The sequence below is a fragment of the Schistocerca cancellata genome, chromosome 10 (genome assembly GCF_023864275.1).
Source record: "Schistocerca cancellata isolate TAMUIC-IGC-003103 chromosome 10, iqSchCanc2.1, whole genome shotgun sequence".
Lineage (NCBI taxonomy): Eukaryota > Metazoa > Arthropoda > Insecta > Orthoptera > Acrididae > Schistocerca > Schistocerca cancellata.
In genome coordinates this window covers 74,124,935-74,146,980 of record NC_064635.1, presented here as the reverse complement: position 1 = coordinate 74,146,980, position 22,046 = coordinate 74,124,935, and the positions used below count along the sequence as shown (strand labels likewise).

The following is a 22,046-nucleotide window of genomic DNA, read 5'->3' as shown; positions in this document are numbered from 1 at the left end:
AAAGGAATGTATGTACTTTTTAAGCCCTGGAGGACTTGCATTGAGCGTGGGGGAGGTTATGTTGAAAAGTGATACAGATTTGTACCACTTCTGCACAATAAATAATATTTAAAAAAAATATTTAAGGTTTTCATTTGACTCACCCCCGTACAGTTACGAACAACTTAAACTGGAAAGAACACGTGGAAAATGTTGTGGGGAAGGTTAATCAAAGACTGAGTTTTATTGGCAGGGCACTTAGAAAATGTAACAGATCTACTGAGGTGACTGGCTACACTATGCTTGTACGTACTCTGTTAGAATACTGCTGCGCGGTGTAGGATCCTTACCAGATAGGTTTGACGGAGTAATGCGATGAAACGGCTCTTAATTGCAAGTAAAATTGCAGAGTACTGACGCGCGATGCAGGGATTGGTATTTACGCAGCACATAGATAACTTATTAATTGGCGACTCCGTACAGTGCTGTGTGCACGACGACCAATACGTGAAATTAGAGAGAAGGTCAGCGTTGGCCGTAATATTGATGGTTTATTGACAGCAAAATCGATTTTCAATCACATAGTGATCATCTTCAGTGCTGTGGTGTGCAAACTAACCTCATAGGCACTGGTGTCAAGTTATTATCAATAACCAAAGCTTATGAAACATCACAATAAATCCGTGTGATTATTGGTGGTGGGGTTACCTTAAGTTGCAAGTCTACCACGATCGTCCGACCTCATTAAAGATGCTAAAAGACAACATCCGACAGCAATTTCTCAACAAATCTAGTGATATGCTACATAGTGTCGTTCACATCATTGTCCCTTGAGTACAAGTAATGATGACTGACACGCTGAACGTGCGCTATATAGATAACTGTCTTTGCTAAAAATCAATTTTCTACTAATTATTGCTTTATTATCATATGAAGTAACATCGGTTGGTAATTTCGTGCATGTTTTTTGTTTGAATAAACCACATGTCAGTTCAAGCATCTGCATCAATTTTTAACTCTTTCCTAAATTACTCCGCGAAGTATTAAATTTTCAAACTGGTGTTAGTGTATTGGTACAGATATTGTGATAATTAGTATCTTAAAATGTACCCACTCCAGGGGGTAAGTTGTCTTTCCCTCTGCATCTAATGATCTTATCGTAAACACATCACAAAATTTTGTTATCATAAAGCATATCACAAAATTTACTATCTGATGTTACTATGCCGCAAAGAGGGCTACACCTGTTAGCATAGACGTTCCATTTTGTGTCCACACTTCTGTATCTGACCTACTGCATAGGGAAAGATGAACGTTAATAGCTTGCTTGTGACACGTAACCACCCTAAAAACATTTTGTTAATACACTTAAGAGCCAAAGAAACTGGTACACCTGCCTAATATCATGTAGGGCCCCGAGAGCACGCAGAAGTCCCACAACATGACTTGGCATGGACTCCACTAATGTCTGAAGTAGTGCTGGAGGGAACTGACGCCATGAATCCTGCAGTGCTGTCCATAATTCCGTAACAGTACGAGGCGGTGGAGATCTCTTCTGAACAGCACGTTGCAAGGCATCCCAGATATGCTCAATAATGTCCATGTCTGGGGAGTGTGATGGCCAGCGGGGGTGTTTAAAATCAGAAGAGCTACTCGGTAGCAATTCTGGACGTGTTAGGTGTTACATTATCCTGGTGGAATTGCCCAAGTCCGTCGGAATGCACAATGGACTTACATACGTGTCATTTGTCAGTCGTATATCGACGTATCAGGGGTCGCATATCACTCCAACTGCGCACGCCCACACCGTTACAGAACCTCCACCAGCTTGAACAGTCCCCTGGTGACTTGCAGGGTCCATGGATTCATGAGGTTATCTCCATACACTTACACGTCCATTCGCTTGATACAGTTTGAAACGAGACTCGTCCGACCAAGCTCCATGTTTCCAGTCAACAGTCCAATGTCGATGCTGATGGCCCCACGTGAGGAGTATAAAGCTTTGTATTGTGCAGTCATCAAGGGTACACGAGTGGGCCTTCGGCTCCGAAAGCCCATATCGATGATGTTCCATCGAATGTTTCTCACGACGACACTTGTTGATGGCCCAGCACTGAAATCTACAGCAATTTCCGGAAGAGTTGTACTTCAGTCGCGTTGAACGATTCTCTTCAGTCTGCGTTGGTCCCGTTATTGCATGATCTTATTCCAGCCGCAGCTGTGTCAGAGATTTGATGTTTTATCGGATTCCTGATATTCACGGTACGCTCGTGAAATGATCGTACGGGAAAATCCCCACTTCATCCCTACCTCGGAATTGCTGTATCCCATCGCTCGTGCTCCGACAATAACACCAAGTTCAAACTCATTAAATTCTTGATAACCTGCCATTGCAGTAGCAGCAAGCGAGCTAACAACTGCGCGAGACACTTTTTGTCTTGTATAATCGTTGCCGACCGGAGGGCTGTATTCTACCTGTTTACATATGTCTGTATTTGAATGCATCTGCATCTACGTGACGGGATACCAATTCGATTCTACACAGAGTACGCGAAAGAACTTGCCCCTCTTCTAACAGCCGTGTACCGCAAGTCTCTAGAGGAACAGAAGGTTCCAAATGATTGGAAAAGAGCACAGGTAGTCCCAGTCTTCAAGAAGGGTCGTCGAGCAGATGCGCAAAACTTTAGACCTATATCTCTGACGTCGATCTGTTGTAGAATTTTAGAACATGTCTTTTGCTCGAGTATCATGTCGTTTTTGGAAACTCAGAATCTACTATGTAGGAATCAACATGGATTCCGTAAACAGCGATCGTGTGAAACCCAACTCGCTTTATTTGTCCAGAGACCCAGAAAATATTAGATACGGGCTCCCAGGTAGATGCTATTTTTCTTGACTTCCGGAAGGCGTTCGATACAGTTCCGCACTGTCGCCTGATAAACAAAGTAAGAGCCTACGGAATATCAGACCAGCTGTGTGGCTGGATTGAAGAGTTTTTAGCAAACAGAACACAGCATGTTGTTATCAACGGAGAGACGTCTACAGACGTTAAAGCAACCTCTGGCGTGCCACAGGGGAGTGTTATGGGACCATTGCTTTTCACAATATATATAAATGACCTAGTAGATAGTGTCGGAAGTTCCATGCGGCTTTTCGCGGATGATGCTGTAGTATACAGAGAAGTTGCAGCATTAGAAAATTGTAGCGAAATGCAGGAAGATCTGCAGCGGATAGGCACTTGGTGCACGGAGTGGCAACTGACCCTTAATATAGACAAATGTAATGTATTGCGAATACATAGAAAGAAGGATCCTTTATTGTATGATTATATGATAGCGGAACAAACACTGGTAGCAGTTACTTCTGTAAAATATCTGGGAGTATGCGTGCGGAACGATTTGAAGTGGAATGATCATATAAAATTAATTGTTGGTAAGGCGGGTACCAGGTTGAGATTCATTGGGAGAGTCCTTAGAAAGTGTAGTCCATCAACAAAGGAGGTGGCTTACAAAACACTCGTTCGACCTATACTTGAGTATTGCTCATCAGTATGGGATCCGTACCAGATCGGGTTGACGGAGGAGATAGAGAAGATCCAAAGAAGAGCGGCGCGTTTCGTCACAGGGTTATTTGGTAACCGTGATAGCGTTACGGAGATGTTTAACAAACTCAAGTGGCAGACTCTGCAAGAGAGGCGCTCTGCATCGCGGTGTAGCTTGCTCGCCAGGTTTCGAGAGGGTGCGTTTCTGGATGAGGTATCGAATATATTGCTTCCCCCTACTTATACCTCCCGAGGAGATCACGAATGTAAAATTAGAGAGATTCGAGCGCGCACGGAGGCTTTCTGGCAGTCGTTCTTCCCGCGAACCATACGCGACTGGAACAGGAAAGGGAGATAATGACAGTGGCACGTAAAGTGCCCTCCGCCACACACCGTTGGGTGGCTTGCGGAGTATAAATGTAGATGTAGATGTAGATGTAGATGAATGTAGATATAGATGTACTCTGATATTCACAATAAAGTGTCTGGCAGAGGGTTCAATGAACAACCTTCAAGCTGCCTCTCTACCGTTCCACTCTAGAACGGCATGCGGGAAAAACGACCACTTAAATTTTTCTGTGCGAGCCCTGATTTATTTTACCGTGACGATCATTTCTCCCTATGTAGGTGGGTGCCACCAGAATGTTTTCGCAATCGGAGGAGAAAACTGGTGATAGAAATTTCATGAGAAGATCCCGTCGCAACGAAAAACACCTTTCTTTTAATGATTTCCACTCCAATTCATGTATCATGTCTGTAGCACTATCTCCCCTATTTCACGATAATACAAAACTAGCTACCCTTCTTTCTAGTTTTCGATGTCATCCGTCAGTTTCACCTGATGCGGATCCCACACCGCACAGCAATACTCCAGAATAGGGCGGACAAGCATGGTGTAAGCAGTCTCTTTAGTAGACCTGTTGCGCCTTCTAAGTGTTCTGCCAATGAATCGCAGTCTTTGGTTTGCTCTACCCACAATATTATCTGTGTGATCGTTCCAATTTAGGTTATTTGTAATTGTAATCCCTAAGTATTAAGGTGAATTTACAGCCTTCAGATCTGTGTGACTTATCGCGTAATCGAAATTTAGCAGATTTCTTTTAGTACTCATGTGAATAGCTTCACACTTTTCCTTATTCAGGGTCATACGTATGCCTATACCAGTTTCTTTGGCCCTTCAGTCTAATAGCTTTAATTATTTGTCTGCAAATGTAGTAAATATTGATTTAATGTTGTTTAGTACAGTGTCTTCTCTCATCAACAGAAGTATCCGCTCTCACTCTTTCTCCCTCTCTCTCTCTCTCTCTCTCTCTCTCTCTCTATCTCTGTCTGACGCTCTCTGTGTCTCTAAAGCATTTGCGTATTGTGTACGAATACTGGCATATTTTTGAGATTGTACTTCATGCAATGAGTGTATGAAGAGTTGAGAGCGCGTAGTTCACAAAGCTATCGGCATTAATTTAAATGCACATGATACGGACCACAAGGCGTATTAGCTAAATGTATAAGATGGGGACTGCAACAGGCAAATTTTAATATGTTCTGGTTTATAAGACATTTAAATCTTTAAGATGTTTACTATTTAAATGCCATGAAACGACGCTGTAAGAAGAGATAGGCGACATTCTACTTCCTCCCACCTTGGAAATGGATGAGAACGGGAAAATGAAAGATATTAGAGCTGATACATCTACATCTAAGTCGCTATAGTTCACAGTTACGAGCTTGGCAGAGAGTTCATCGAAACACACTCCACCTATTTCACCTCCTTTCGACTGTTGAACCCCGTGTGAGAAGAACCAATATTTAAATCTTACAATTTAATCTATGGGTTCTCTTGTTTTAATACGGTGTTAATTTCTCCCTATGACGGTAGGAGTCAACAAAGTATTTTTCGCATTCGGAGGAGAAAGTTGATGATTGAAATTTCGTGAAAAGTCCTCACCACAACAATAAAGGCCTTTGTCTTAAAGTTTCTCTCCTCAACTCGTGAATCATATCCAAAGGACTCTCTTCACTTCGTGATAACACCAAACAAGCTAGCCTTTTTGAACTTTTTCGATATCCTTTATCAGTCCTGTCTGATAAAGATCCTATAGCGCACAGCAGTACTACAGAAGGGAGCAAACGTTGAGGTAGACAGTCTCATTAACAGGTAGAAACCTATCATGTAAGTGTTCTCCCAATAAGAAGCAGTCTTTTATTGGCTTACCCCGCAACATTTTCTATGCGATTGTTCTAGATGATGTTTTATATACTGATCTTCCAAAGCAACGGGCCAGGACAGAGGGATATGATAATGGCAGCACAGGCCCCTTTTGTATCACGCCCTCTGATGGAGTGCTTAGTGTACACACAGATTATATTTCGCACTTTTGTACATTTTGGAAGTGTCTGATAAATAGTTTAGAGACGATGATATAATCAGTTGCATACTTTCCTCTTATTGTCCACGCATATTGTACTTAGACTCCATACATCCACTGAACTTCAAATAAAAATCAGCATTATGGAGACCTAGACGTCATAGCCGGTAGCATTTACAAATAATTTGAAATCTAACAACTGAAGAACTTTAGTAGGTATTGAATTGAAACTTTTACCGAACAATGAGTATATTGTGACCTCTATGTGAAAAAAAATTGGGAAACATGGGGTACAAAGTGGAGTGAATATTGAATTTAATCATGCATTCTAAATTATATGTAATTTTTATTTTTGGCACACTGTACTTCCACACTATTCAAAATACAAAGCCTAAACAAATTTTATTCTATTAATTATTCAGTTGTTGCAACAGTCAAACAGGAATATTCACCAATTTGTTATTTTGTGTATTAATGAAATATTTTTAGTTGTCAGTTTTTAAGGAAATATGACGTTCCCAGCTTAAAATTTTTAACAGTTCTTGAATAATGTGGTTCACTGTGTTGGGAAGCACTATACAGGGCTATTACAAATGATTGAAGCGATTTCATAAATTCACTGTAGCTCCATTCATTGACATATGGTCACGACACACTACAGATACGTAGAAAAACTCATAAAGGTTTGTTCTGCTGAAGCCGCACTTCAGGTTTCTGCCACCAGAGCGCTCGAGAGTGCAGTGAGACAAAATGGCGACAGGAGCCGAGAAAGCGTATGTCGTGCTTGAAATGCACTCACATCAGTCAGTCATAACAGTACAACGACACTTCAGGACGAAGTTCATCAAAGATCCACCAACCGCTAACTCCATTCGGCGATTGTATGCGCAGTTTAAAGCTTCTGGATGCCTCTGTAAGGGGAAATCAACGGGTCGGCCTGCAGTGAGCGAAGAAACGGTTGAACACGTGTATCTGGACATGCTGGAAAATTGGCTCATGCCACAACTGGAGACCGACAGCACCGACTTCATCTTTCAACAGGATGGTGCTCCACCGCACTTCCATCATGATGTTCCGCAGTTCTTAAACAGGAGATTGGAAAACCGATGGATCGGTCGTGGTGGAGATCACGATCAGCAATTCATGTCATAGCCTCCACGCTCTCCCGACTTAACCCCATGCGATTTCTTTCTGTGGCGTTATGTGAAAGATTCAGTGCTTAAACCTCCTCTATCAAGAAACGTGCCAGAACAGCGAGCTCGCATCAACGATGCTTTCGAACTCATTGATGGGGACATGCTGCGTCGAGTGTGGGAGGAACTTGATTATCGGCTTGATGTCTGCCGAATCACTAAAGTGGCACACATCGAACATTTGTGAATGCCTAAAAAAACTTTTTGAGTTTTTGTATGTGTGTGCAAAGCATTGTGAAAACATCTCAAATAATAAAGTTATTGTAGAGCTGTGAAATCGCTTCAATCATTTGTAATAACCCTGTATTATTATTCACGCAATATTCGATGGGATAATGAGATCTAAGTATATATATACTTCGATAATGAGAAATTGAAACTAAAGATTTGCATGTCATTTCCTTCTCAATGATAACATGTCACAACATTTCAGCTCCATAACCTTGTTGATTCTTTGTGTCATTTCATCTGCTTTAGTTTTCTCCATTCTTTGGTATTCTGGCCTCTTTTTCATGGTTTCAGCAGCTTTTTCAGAGTCAGTGAGACGTTGCCTGTCCACTTGTAGCAGCCCACTTTTCATGTTGTACCGAGTTCTGATGCCTAGTCTGCTCACGGCTTTTAATTTTCTTGTTACTCCATCATTAAAATATATTATAGCGTTTATCACACCAGTCTGAAAACCTCACAGGCCTACAAAAGCAATTATTGGCTAGCAGACCCAAATGCAACTGCTGAAGATTCAATTCGGATTCTGTGTTTTGGCCGGCCAGAGTGACCGAGCGGCTCTAGGCGGCACAGTCTGGAACCGCGCGACCGCTACGGTCGCAGGTTCGAATCCTGCCTCGGGCATGGATGTGTGTGATGTCGTTAGGTTAATTAGGTTTAAGTATTTCTAAGTTCTAGGGGACTGATGACCACAGCAGTTGAATCCCATAGTGCTCAGAGCCATTTGAACCATCTGTGTTTTGTCATGTAAATATTTTTCCAGGAGTTTAGAATCTGAAAGATCTATTTGCTTAAGTTCTACCATAACAGTTTCTGCCATGGGGTGTGCATGCCTGTGTTTTGTGCATTTGCTTCATACCTATTATAATGCACCCTGGAGTGTTTCCTTTTGGGCAGAGACCACGCTGTGGACGCCCATCAGTGGATGTTCTATGAAACAGGATTGCTCAAATTACTTTCGCATCCCACTGACATTTTCGCTGTTTCTCCTGATGCCCAGACCATAATATTCTGCAAGGTTTTCTATTGTTGATTTGGTGAGGCTGTTTTGTCCACAATTGTTATGCACCAGAGAGCTTTTTCCTGTCATGTCCTTGCAGAGTTTTCTTAGTCTTACCCCCATTCTCTTCTGACATGCTATACTTTCCACTATTTTAACTTCAGGTTCACCACATGTTTTAGCAGCTACAACACCATTGAAGCTTCTACAGTCAGCACCACCAAGTAGTGAGTGTGTCGCATTACCACGTCTAGCAGCTGACCTACTAAAAATAGGGAGTGCCCCTTTGCTTTCTGTACTTTCACTGAAACCTTCAAACCTTTTGTCACATTTGTGTTCATTTACGGCCGGCCGGAGTGGCCAAGCGGTTCTAGGCGCTTCAGTCTGGAACCGCGCGACCGCTACGGTCGCAGGTTCGAATCCCGCCTCGGGCATGGATGTGTGTGATGTCCTTAGGTTAGTTAGGTTTAAGTAGTTCTAATTTCTAGGGGACTGATGACCTCAGATGTTAAGTCCCATAGTGCTCACAGCCATTTGAACCATTTGTTCATTTACGTTACTGGCACAGCCTTGGCAGTGTTTTGTCAGGCATTCACAGTGCATCAATTTGCCTGTATCTACAGAGGTAATAGTGGCAACTCCATTCAGCGACGTATAGTCTCTCCTCTGGCAGGAACCGCCCAATGCAGCAACAATATCAGTAGACTGACAAACATCTATGGCTTCTTTCGGTTTCCTCCACATAGATGTTCACTGACTTCTGTTAGGGCATGATGCCAACGTTTATAATAGCTCTCAAATTTATTTCAACTGGTGATGGAAAATCCATTATCCTTTCTTTCCTTCCCAAAACGTCTCATGGCATAAGGAAGTCGAATGTTCATGTCCTACATTTTGTGCATGTTATAGGAGATGTTGCTGTACATTTCGTTTTTTTACACACTTCACATTCCAATACAAATTTGCTATATGCCTTCTCTCTTACTTACGTCCTCACTAAATGTAAATTATTTTTCATTGGTACTGCTTTACATTTAACAAAAAAAAGAAAACAATTCTAAAACCTTGCACTTCCTAATTAAAGTGTACCAGTTATTTTCACTATTTGCAACACCTTCTCGTTCATTTTCGGTACGGTGTTTCAACCTGCTTTTTCAAGCACTGCTTGACGAACTTTTAGGCCTAACCTCGCTTTATTGCAACGAAACAATTTCTTCGTTTTTACCATTTCCAACTGAGATCAAGTGGATAATCGTAAAATTTATGACTGCAATTAAACTTCTTCACTTTTGGCATTTTACGATGCAAAATGCTTGAAAATGCATTCACAATAACAAGTTTACAACACGAACACACGCAAAAAACATGAGCAAACTCAAGTAATCTACTCGCATCGACAATAAATCCCTGCTCACTGTAGACTCGGTATGTTCTTCAAGGATATTACACAAATGAGTTATTATGGAAATAGCGATTCCGAAATACCATTATGGGACGTTATAGCAAAGTTTCGTGTTTGACAGTAGTGTGACACCTAGGCACTCTGTGGTGCGGCAGGTGGAAAATTTATATCTTCTATTGTATTGTTGCCATTCTCAACACAGGCTCTGTGAAATGAAATGAAATGATCGTATGGCATTGTTGGCCGGGAGGCCCCATGCGGGGAAGTTCGGCCACCGTATTGCCAAGTCCTTTTTAGCTGGCGCACTTCGGCGACTTGAGAGGCAATGATGATGAAATGATGACGAAGAACACACAACAGCCAGTCATCACGAGGCAGAGAAAATCCCTGACCCCGCCGGGAATCGAACCCGTGACCCCGTGCGCGGGAAGCGAGAACGCTACCGCAAGACCACGAGCTGCGGACAACAAGAATGTGATTAGCAAAGACGTGATGCCCGTAATTAAATTTCACTGTGCCCACTGTGATGGAGAAATAGAGTTATTGATCATTGAAGTTCGCTATGCTGAGGGTATAGGATGATGTGTGGGATTCATAGAAAATGCAGTTTACTATAACAATTTACACTATATTCTGAAATCGATAAAGCGTAAAATTCCAAACAAATAAATGTTTTCCATTGGAACTACTGACGGCCTTGGGAGAGCCAGTCCTGACAAAACTCTACCATCTGGTGAGCAAGATGTATGAAACAGGCGAAATACTGTCAGACTTCAAGAAGAATATAATAATTCCAATCCCAAAGAAAGCAGGTGTTGACAGATATGAAAATTACCGAACAATCAGTTTAATAAGCCACAGCTGCAAAATACTAACACGAATTCTTTACAGACGGATGGAAAAACTAGTAGAAGCCGACCTCGGGGAAGATCAGTTTGGATTCCGTAGAGATGTTGGAACACGTGAGGCAATACTGACCTTACGACTTATCTTAGAAGAAAGATTAAGGATAGGCAAACCTACGTTTCTAGCATTTGTAGACTTAGAGAAAGCTTTTGACAATGTTGACTGGAATACTCTCTTTCAAATTCTAAAGGTGGCACGGGTAAAATACAGGGAGCGAAAGGCTATTTACAATTTGTACAGAAACCAGATGGCAGTTATAAGAGTCGAGGGACATGAAAGGGAAGCAGTGGTTGGGAAGGGAGTAAGACAGGGTTGTAGCCTCTCCCCGATGTTATTCAACCTGTATATTGAGCAAGCAGTAAAGGAAACAAAAGAAAAATTCGGAGTAGGTATTAAAATCCATGGAGAAGAAATAAAAACTTTGAGGTTCGCCGATGACATTGTAATTCTGTCAGAGACAGCAAAGAACTTGGAAGAGCAGTTGAACGGAATGGATGGTGTCTTGAAGGGAGGATATAAGATGAACATCAACAAAAGCAAAACGAGGATAATGGAATGTAGTCGAATTAAGTCGGGTGATATTGAGGGTATTAGATTAGGAAATGAGACACTTAAAGTAGTAAAGGAGTTTTGCTATTTGGGGAGCAAAATAACTGATGATGGTCGAAGTAGAGAGGATATAAAATGTAGACTGGCAATGGCAATGAAAGCGTTTCTGAAGAAGAGGAATTTGTTAACATCGAATATAGATTTAAGTGTCAGGAAGTCATTTCTGAAAGTATTTGTATGGAGTGTAGCCATGTATGGAAGTGAAACATGGACGGTAAATAGTTTGGACAAGAAGAGAAAATAAGCTTTCGAAATGTGGTGCTACAGAAGAATGCTGAAGATTAGATGGGTAGATCACATAACTAATGAGGAAGTATTGAATAGGATTGGGGAGAAGAGAAGTTGGTGGTACAACTAGACCAGAAGAAGGGATCAGTTGGTAGGACATGTTCTGAGGCATCAAGGGATCACCAATTTAGTATTGGAGGGCAGCGTGGAGGGTAAAAATCGTAGGGGGAGACCAAGAGATGGATACACTAAGCAGATTCAGAAGGATGTAGGTTGCAGTAGGTACTGGGAGATGAAGAAGCTTGCACAGGATAGAGTAGCATGGAGAGCTGCATCAAACTAGTCTCAGGACTGAAGACCATAACAACAACAACAACAAATGTTTAACCAAGCAATGCTACTATCAGCTATTGTACTCTCAGAGTTGTTCAGAGTCTATTGCGCGGCTCCTATTATCCCTAGATAACGAAACTGTTCAGTAACCGTTATCGATGTAAATGTTCAAAGTGAATGCTCGCAAAAATTTGATGTTAATACTGATCAAACGCCACGCTAGTAATGGTAGGTCTGTCCTGCTGCGACACATGAAAATACGACATACACAAACTGAGAATAAATCACTGGAGTTGTTCCGCAATTAACACTTTACCCCAATGAGAACTCATTGTTACGTGCATACCGAGTTACATAATACGACATCCAAGGCTGTTCCTTATAACTGCGCAAACGCGACGCGGCTTCCGATGTGGAGTGCACGCTGATACGAATCTAGAAGAGAACTGGGGCCTGAATCTAGATCGCAGCGTTCTTATTTACTTAGCCGCGGTGCGGACCGTCGAAGGCGCAGCCGACAACATTTGCCTTCCTCACTAGCCGCTGGGCTGGTAAATGACCACTTCAAGTTACTCAATAATTAATTGCTTCATTCGCTGAAGGCCAATGAAGCTTTCAATTTAATTGTGCAATCAGCACACAGATAAGTATTTATAATAAAATTTTGATGTGGCTAGGTTAAATACTTTTGGCGAGTGAATTATTTTAGTTGCACTGCACACAATAGATGAGCTCTGAACTTGCCCTTTGGAGAGACGCTACAGCTATAATTTTATAGCTACGTTTTGGAAACTTCTCATATCTTTGTTATTATAGCGTATCTCCATTCTACCTAAATCCAAACATCATAACTTTCTCTAATTACTTACGTAATCTGTCTTTCTTCCATACTCTTAGGACACAAAAACAGAAAACCACGAATTTCAACCAAAATATTACTTTGTCAGACACAGCATGCTGTTTCCATTAAATTACAATGAAAAAGGAATCCGAATATAAATTTTGAAGTTTCTAGCTCCTTCCCGTTGCGCCGATGATTTTTACATAAAACGTCCAAATTTCGAAAAGTTACTAAACTGAAACTTAACACATTATCATTTTAGTATAATTCCTGACATGCTATTAACTTTTCAGATTATTTACTTTACTTTTAAGGTATTGCGCAACATTCGTGATGTCATAGCTAGTTACAGCGGACTAGGTGGCACACAATGGAAAGCATATGAATTCTATATAGCGTGAGTAGGCTGCTTCCCTACAACTCACGCACCGCATCTTCTTTAAAAATGCATTTATACACGAAAACGATAAAGTACTATACGTAATGTATATTTTTTATAATCAGAAAGAATCACAGGATTTTCTTAAACATTCCATTTTTTGGAGCCTTACGACATCCGCGTCCCCTTAAAGACATCATCGTCGAGATTCGAAACACTAATATCATCGCGATCATTACCAAACGTTTACTTGTTTCACTGCAGGACCTGAAGGAGTTCCTGGACTCGGCAAAAGACGGGGCCATCTTCATGAGCCTGGGCTCCAACATCCGGAGCGACAAGCTGGACGAAGCCAGCAGGCGCGCCTTCCTGGAGGCCTTTGCCACGCTGCCCCACAAGGTGCTCTGGAAGTGGGAGTCAGACTCGCTGCCTGGACAGCCGCCCAACGTCAAGATCATCAAGTGGGCTCCCCAGAACGACATCCTGGGTACGTGAACGACATCGTGCATCATTTTCTGTACCTACCTCTTTCCATTAAGGCAAGTCAGCCAGTATCTCTACTGCGAGTTTACTTATCAAGCAGTTGACAACGCTGGTACCAAACGCCTACGCTGCACCCACGCTGGAAGAAATGTACAGTACCAGTATAGCACAGAGCCCACTTTGTAACTATTGAAAGGTCACCATCTGGTACCACCGCTAATACACTACTGGCCATTAAAATTGCTACACCAAGAAGAAATGCTGATGATAAACGGGTAGTCATTGGACAAATATATTATACTAGAACTGACATGTGATAACATTTTCATGCAGTCTGGGTGCATAGATCCTGAAAAATCAGTACCCAGGACAACCACCTCTGGCCGTAATAACTTCCTTGATACACCTGGGCTTTGAGTCAAACAGAGCTTGGATGGCATGTACAAGTACAGCTCCCCATGCACCACAGTTCATCAAGAGTAGTGACTGGCGTATTGTGACGAGCCAGTTGCTCGGCCACCATTGATCAGACGTTTTCAGTTGGTGAGAGATCTGGAGAATGTGCTGGCCAGGGCAGCAGTCGAACATTTTCTGTATCCAGAAAGGCCCGTACAGGACCTGCAACACGCCATCGTGCATTATCCTGCTGAAGTGTAGGGTTTCGCAGGGATCGAACAAAGGGTAGAGCCACCGGTCGTAACACATCTGAAATGTAATGTCCACTGTTCAAAGTGTCGTCAATGCGAACAACAGGTGACCGAGACGTGTAACCAGTGGCACCCCATACCATCATGCCGGGTGGTACGCCAGTATAGCGATGACGAATACACGTTTCTCACCGCGATGTTGCCAAACACGGATGCGGCCATCGTGATGCTGTAAACAGAACCTGGATTCATCCGAAAAAGTGACGTTTTGCCATTCCTGCACCCAGGTTCGTCGTTGAGTACACCATCGCAGGTGCTCCTGTCTGTGATGCGGCGTCAAAGGTAACCGCAGCCAAGGTCTTCGAGCTGATAGTCCGTGCTGCTGCAAAAGTCGTCGAACTGTTGGTGCAGATGGTTGTTGTCTTGCAAACGTCCCCATGTGTTGACTCAGGGATCGAGATGTGGCTGCACGATCCTTTACAGCCATGCGGATAAGATGCCTGTCATCACGACTGCTAGTGATACGAGGCTGTTGGGATCCAGCACGGCATTCCGTATCACCCTCCTGAACCCACTGATTCCATATTCTGCTAACAGTCATTGGATCTCGACCAACGCCAGCAGCAATGTCGCGATACGATAAACCGCAATCGCGATACTCTACAATCCGACCTTTATCAAAGTCGGAAACGTGATGGTACGCATTTCTCCTCCTTACATGAGGCATCACAACGTTTCACCAGGCAACGCCGGTCAACTGCTGTTGGTGTATGAGAAATCGGTTGGAAACTCCTCATGTCAGCACGTTGTAGCTGTCGCCACTTTGTGTGAATGGTTTGAAAAGCTAATCATCTGCACATCACAGCATCGTCTTCCTGTCGGTTAAATTTCGCGTCTGTAGCACGTCATCTTCGTGGTGTAGCCATTTTAAAGGCCAGTAGGGTATGTATTTTTACACTAAGGTGACAAAAGTCTTGGGATACGTTCTGCTATCGTGGCAGGTCTCCGTTTGCACGGCATAGTGCTCCAACTTGACATGGCATGAACTCAACAAGTCGTTGAAGTCCCCTACAAAAGTATTGACCAATAGCGTCGATAATTGCGAAAGTTTTGAGGGTACAGGAGTTTTTGCATCAACTGACCTCTCAGATACGTCCCATAAACGTTCAATAGGATACATGGTGGGTGATCTGGATAGTCAAATCATTCACTCCAGAATGTTCTTGAAACCAATTGCTAACAATTGTAGCCTGGTGAGATGGCGCACAGTCGTCCATAAAATATTGGGAACATGAACTGCATGAATGGCTGAAAATGGTCTGGAGGTACCCAAACATAAGCATTTCCCGTCAATGATCGCTTCAGTTAGACCTGAGGACCAGTCCATTCCGTGTAAATACACCATTATGGAGGCAGCGCTAGCTTGCACAGTCTCATCGCCGATTTGCGTTTGGCTTTGTGGGGTATGCGTCGCACTTGAATCTTACCATCAGTACTTACCTACAGAAAATGGGACTCATCTGACCAGTCCAGTCGTCTAAGATCCAACTGATATGGCCACAAGACCAGGAGAGGCACTACAGGCAATGTCGTGCTGTTAGTAAAGGCCTGCTGCTACAGCCAATTAACGCCATATTTCGCCACACTGTCCTAACGGACATACACCATGTGGTCAAAAGTATCCGGACACCTAGCCGAAAATGACTCACAGGTTCGTGACGCCATCCATCGGTAATGCTGGAACTCAGTATGGTGTTGGCCCACCCTTAGCCTCGATGACAGCTTCCAATCTCGCAGGCACACGTTCAGCATGCTAGAAGGTTTCCTGGGGAATGGCAGCCAGTTCTTCACGGAGTGCTGCACTGAGGAGAGGTATCAATGTCGGTCGGTGATGCCTGACAGCAAGTCGGCCTTTCGAAAACATCCCAAAGGTGTTCAGGTCAGGAGTCTGTGCAGGCCAGTCTATTACAGGGATGTTACTGTCGTTAACCACTCCGCCACAGGCCGTGCATTATGAGTAGGTGCTCGATAGTGTTGAAGGATGCAATCGCCATACCCGAATTGCTCTTCAACAGTGAGAAGCAAGAAGGTGCTGAAAACATCAATGTAGGCCTGTGCTGTGATAGTGCCTCACAAAACAACATGGGGTGCAAGCCCTCTCCATGGAAAACACGACCACACAGTAACACCACCGCCTCCGAATTTTACTGTTGGCACTACACACGCTGGCAGATGATGTTCACCGGGCATTCGCCGTACCCACACCCTGTCATCGGATCACCATATTGTGTACCGTGATTCGTCACTCCACACAACGTTTCTCCACTGTTCAATCGTCCAATGTTTACTCTCCTTACACCAAGCGAGGCGTCGTTTGGCATTTACCGGCGTGATGTGTGGCTTATGAGCAGCTGCTGGAGCATGAAATCCAAGTTTTCTCAGGTCCCGCCTAACTGTCATAGTACTTGAACTGGATCCTGATGCAGTTTGGAATTCCTGTGTGATGGTCTGGATAGATGTGTGCCTAGTACACATTACAGCCCTCTTCAACTGTCGACGGTCTCTGTCAGCCGGCCTGCACGCTTTTGTGCTGCACGCGTCCCTTAAAATTTCCACTTCACTATCACATTGGAAACAGTGGACCTAGGGATGTTTAGGAATGTGGAAATCTCGCGTACAGGGGTATGACACAAACGACACACAATCACCTGTCCACGTTCGGAGTTCTGCGGAGTGTCCAGTCTCCTCTCTAACGATGTCTAATGACTACTGAAGTCGCTGATATGGAGTACCTGGCAGAAGGTGGCAGCACAATGCACCTAGTATGAAAAACTTATGTTTTTTGGGGGAGGGGGTGTCGCAATACTTTGGATCACATAGTGCATTTGTCATAATACATCCTGCATTGGTTTCTGTGGTTATTTCGCGCAGTGTTACTTCTCTGTTAGCAGTGACAACTGTAAGGAAATACTATTGCTCTCGATCGTTAAGTGAAGACTTTTGGCCACTGCATTGTCTGTGGTGAGAAGTAATGACTGAAATTTGGTGTTCTCACCACACCCTTGACACTGTGAATCTCAGAATATTGAATTCGCTAATGATATCCGAAATGAAATGTCCCATCCATCTAGCTGTAACTACCAGTCTGAATTCAAAGTCTAGTAATTCCCGTCATACGGCGATAATCAAATCTGACACTTTCTGGCATGAAACACCTGAGTACAAATCACAGCTCTACCAATGCACTGCCCTTTTATACCTTGTGTATGCTATACTAACTGCATGTGTGTATGTTCATATCGGTATCTCACGAATTTTGTCGCCTCAGTTTATGTCGCTCACTTTGGCAATTGTACTTATTCTATGACATACCCAAAGTAGTTGTTCTAATTAGCATAAACAATGGGAAATTACTGTTGCATATACACTCCTGGAAATGGAAAAAAGAACACATTGACACCGGTGTGTCAGACCCACCATACTTGCTCCGGACACTGCGAGAGGGCCGTACAAGCAATGATCACACGCACGGCACAGCGGACACACCAGGAACCGCGGTGTTGGCCGTCGAATGGCGCTAGCTGCGCAGCATTTGTGCACCGCCGCCATCAGTGTCAGCCAGTTTGCCGTGGCATACGGAGCTCCATTGCAGTCTTTAACACTGGTAGCATGCCGCGACAGCGTGGACGTGAACCATATGTGCAGTTGACGGACTTTGAGCGAGGGCGTATAGTGGGCATGCGGGAGGCCGGGTGGACGTACCGCCGAATTGCTCAACACGTGGGGCGTGAGGTCTCCACAGTACATCGATGTTGTCGCCAGTGGTCGGCGGAAGGTGCACGTGCCTGTCGACCTGGGACCGGACCGCAGCGACGCACGGATGCACGCCAAGACCGTAGGATCCTACACAGTGCCGTAGGGGACCGCACCGCCACTTCCCAGCAAATTAGGGACACTGTTGCTCCTGGGGTATCGGCGAGTACCATTCGCAACCCTCTCCATGAAGCTGGGCTACGGTCCCGCACACTGTTAGGCCGTCTTACGCTCACGCCCCAACATCGTGCAGCCCGCCTGCAGTGGTGTCGCGACAGGCGTGAATGGAGGGACGAATGGAGACGTGTCGCCTTCAGCGATGAGAGTCGCTTCTGCCTTGGTGCCAATGATGGTCGTATGCGTGTTTGGCGCCGTGCAGGTGAGCGCCACAATCAGGACTGCATACGTCCGAGGCACACAGGGCCAACACCCGGCATCATGGTGTGGGGAGCGATCTCCTACACTGGCCGTACACCACTGGTGATCGTCGAGGGGACACTGAATAATGCACGGTACATCCAAACCGTCATCGAACCCATCGTTCTACCATTCCTAGACCGGCAAGGGAACTTGCTGTTCCAACAGGACAATGCACGTCCGCATGTATCCCGTGCCACCCAACGTGCTCTAGAAGGTGTAAGTCAACTACCCTGGCCAGCACGATCTCCGGATCTGTCCCCCATTGAGCATGTTTGGGACTGGATGAAGCGTCGTCTCACGCGGTCTGCACGTCCAGCACGAACGCTGGTCCAACTGAGGCGCCAGGTGGAAATGGTATGGCAAGCCGTTCCACAGGACTACATCCAGCATCTCTACGATCGTCTCCATGGGAGAATAGCAGCCTGCATTGCTGCGAAAGGTGGATATACACTGTACTAGTGCCGACATTGTGCATGCTCTGTTGCCTGTGTCTATGTGCCTGTGGTTCTGTCAGTGTGATCATGTGATGTATCTGACCCCAGGAATGTGTCAATAAAGTTTCCCCTTCCTGGGACAATGAATTCACGGTGTTCTTATTTCAATTTCCAGGAGTGTATGTATGACATTGAAAAAAATGGCTGCGGACTGTATGACATTAAAAAGCTGTGTATGTAAGAATTACGAAATATGACACAGTAAAAAAAACACATATGTACACAGTCAACTCAAAACAAATGCATACCACAGAACACAGGTCAAAAAGGGATAGTGCATCCCACACTGTAACAGAAGTTGCAGGGAAGAAGGGATCATATTTTATTTAGTAAGGGCTGATGCATTGGAGATGCACTAGCTGTTGCGACATTTAAGTGCTGTGTTTCAACACATGCGGCGTACCAACAGCCGGCTGGCAGCGTGCAACACATGGGCACCGTGTCCGTGGACTATAGCGCCTCCTGGCAGACTGACAAGCGTGCAGCAGAGGACAGGTGGAGTGAGGCGTTCCCCAACCCAACCCACACCCTCTACGCCAGCAAGAGGCCCCACAGTACCGACGCGCTAGTCCCAGGTCGCTCAGAGTTCCAACTCCCCGCCAGCCCCTCACCCCACCGGTCGCCCAACGAAGTCGTGCAGGTAGCTGTGTAGGGTTCCAGGCACACAGACGCTCCCAAAGCGATCTGGCCAATGCATGTAGCCTTTACATTCACGTCAGAATGCGTTACAGCCCTTTGCCGGCGAATCCTCACAACGGGATCGCACCTGCCTCACATTCCATAGTGGCCTGCAACCCCGACATCAGATGGATTGTTACAAAACGTGAAGGGACGACGACAGCCCCTCCGATCTGGTGGAATTTCCTGTCAGTATGGTAGCTCCTAATTCTGTAACGGTAGCACTCCTATTTCACTTCTTGGGTGTTGGTGTAACCTGTGCAGCTTTCTAGTCGTTAGGTGCGAATCTGATGTATCAACAAAAGCAAAATGAGGATAATCTACATCTACATCTACATCCATACTCTGCAAGCCACCTGAAGGTGTGTGGCGGAGGGTACCTTGAGCACCTCTATCGGTTCTCCCTTCTCTTCCAGTCTCATATTATTCGTGTTGTCGGTGTGCCTCTGTGTGGGCTCTGATCTCTCTGATTTTATCCTCATGGTCTCTTCGCGAGATATATGTAGGGGGGGGGGGGGGGAGCAATATACTGCTTGACTCTCGGTGAAGATATGTCCTCGAAGCTTCAACAAAAGCCTGTACCGAGCTACAGAGCGTCTCTCTTGCAGGGTCTTCCACTGGAGTTTATCTATCATCTCCGCAACGCTTTCTCGATTACTAAATGATGCTGTAACGAAGCGCGTTGCTCTGCGTTGGATCTGTCAACCCTATCTGGTACGGATCCCACACCGATGAGTAGTATTCAAGCAGTGGGCGAACAAGTGTACTGTAACCTACTTCCTTTGTTTTCGGATTGCATTTCTTTAAGATTCTCCCAATGCATCTCAGTCTGGCATCTGCTTTACCGACGATTAATTTTAAATAAGGAAATGAAGTCGAATTAAATCAGGTGATGCTGAAGGAATCAGATTAGGAAATGAGATACTTAAAGAAGTAGATGAGTTTTGCTGTTTTGGGGAGTAAAATAACTGATCATGGTCGAATTAGAGAGGATATAAAATGTAGACTAGCAGTGGCAAGAAAAGCGTTTCTGAAGAAGACAAATTTGTTAACATCGAGTATAGATTTGAGTGTCAGGAAGTCTTTTCTGAAAGTATTTGTATGAAGTGTAGCCATGTATGGAAGTGTAACGTGGACGATGAATAGTTTAGACAAGAAGAGAATAGAAGTTTTCGAAATCTGGTGATACAGAGAACTTTCCCTTATTACTATGAATTGAGACCTTTCTGACAGGAAATCACGAATCCAGCAGCACAACTGAGGCGATATTCTATAGACACGCAGTTTGGTTAGAAGACGCCTGTGAAGAACAGTTTGGAAAGCCTTGTGGAAATCTAAAAATATGGAATCCATTTGACATCCCCTGTCAATAGCACTCATTACTTCATAAATATAAAGAGCTAGTCGTGTTTCACAAGAACGATGTTTCCTGAATGCGTGCTGACTGTGTGTCAATAAATCGTTTTCTTCGATGTAATTCATAATGTTCGAATATAGTGTATGTTCCAAAACGCTACTACAAATCGACGTTAGTGATATGGACCTGCATTTCAGCGGATTACTCCTATTTCCCTTTCTGGGTATTGGTGTAACTTGAGCAATTTTCCAGTCTTTTGACGGGTAGATCACAAACTAATGAGGAGGTACTGAATAGAATTGGGGAGGTGAGGAATTTGTAGCAAAACTTGACTAGGTGAGGGGATCGGTTGGTAGAACACGTTCTGAGGCATCAAGGAATCAGCAATTTAATATTGTGTGGAGGGTAAAAATCTTAGAGGGAGACCAAGATATGAATACAGTAAGCAGATTCAGAAGGATATTAGGCTGCAGTAGTCACTTGGAGGTGAAGAAGTTTGCGCAGAATAGAGTAGCATGGAGGGCTGCATCAAACCAGTCTCTGGACTGAAGACCACAACAACAACAGATGAGAATCTTTAGACGAGCGAGCAGCTGTATATGAACCTTCCTGGCAGATTAAAAGTGAGTGCCAGACCGAGACTCGAACTCGGGACCGTTGCCTTTCTTGGGTAAGTGTTACACCGACTGACCTATCCTAGCATGGTTCACGTCGCGTCCTCATAATTTTACTTCTGCCAGTACCTCGTCTCCTACCTTCACGCACACTTTTGCACTGTCACCGATACCGACCAGCACATCAGACACCAATACGGGCAATAAGAGACAAAGACGAGTGGGAGGTAACGAATAAAGTCGCTGATGATGCCTCAACGACATTACATGACGAATCTTGACAGACACCGCCGTATAACAGAACACTGCAAGGCGCACGAAGCACCTAAGACAGCAGCTCCAATTCGTACACCAACACAGACAGCACTACCGAAACACACACTCACTGAAACAGCAAGCACTTTCACCAACATGTACTGCTGACAACCTTACACAACACCTAGAATAATTAAACTGTACTTGTAGTGCAATGAATCCTGTAAACCTGTTCTAGCTTAAGTATAAACAGCAGGCATATCCGTTCTGCGGTCATTATACT

General features: G+C 44.3%; 1 protein-coding gene across 1 annotated transcript in view; it reads left to right on the top strand.

The window, feature by feature from the left end:
* The window catches only part of LOC126106636 (UDP-glucosyltransferase 2-like), a 136,806-nt gene that overhangs the window by 92,498 nt on the left and 22,262 nt on the right, over positions 1-22,046 (top strand). The window contains exon 3 of the mRNA XM_049912991.1: positions 13,267-13,489. Coding sequence (XP_049768948.1) covers positions 13,267-13,489 — 223 coding nt within the window. The remainder of the gene's footprint in view (positions 1-13,266; positions 13,490-22,046) is intronic.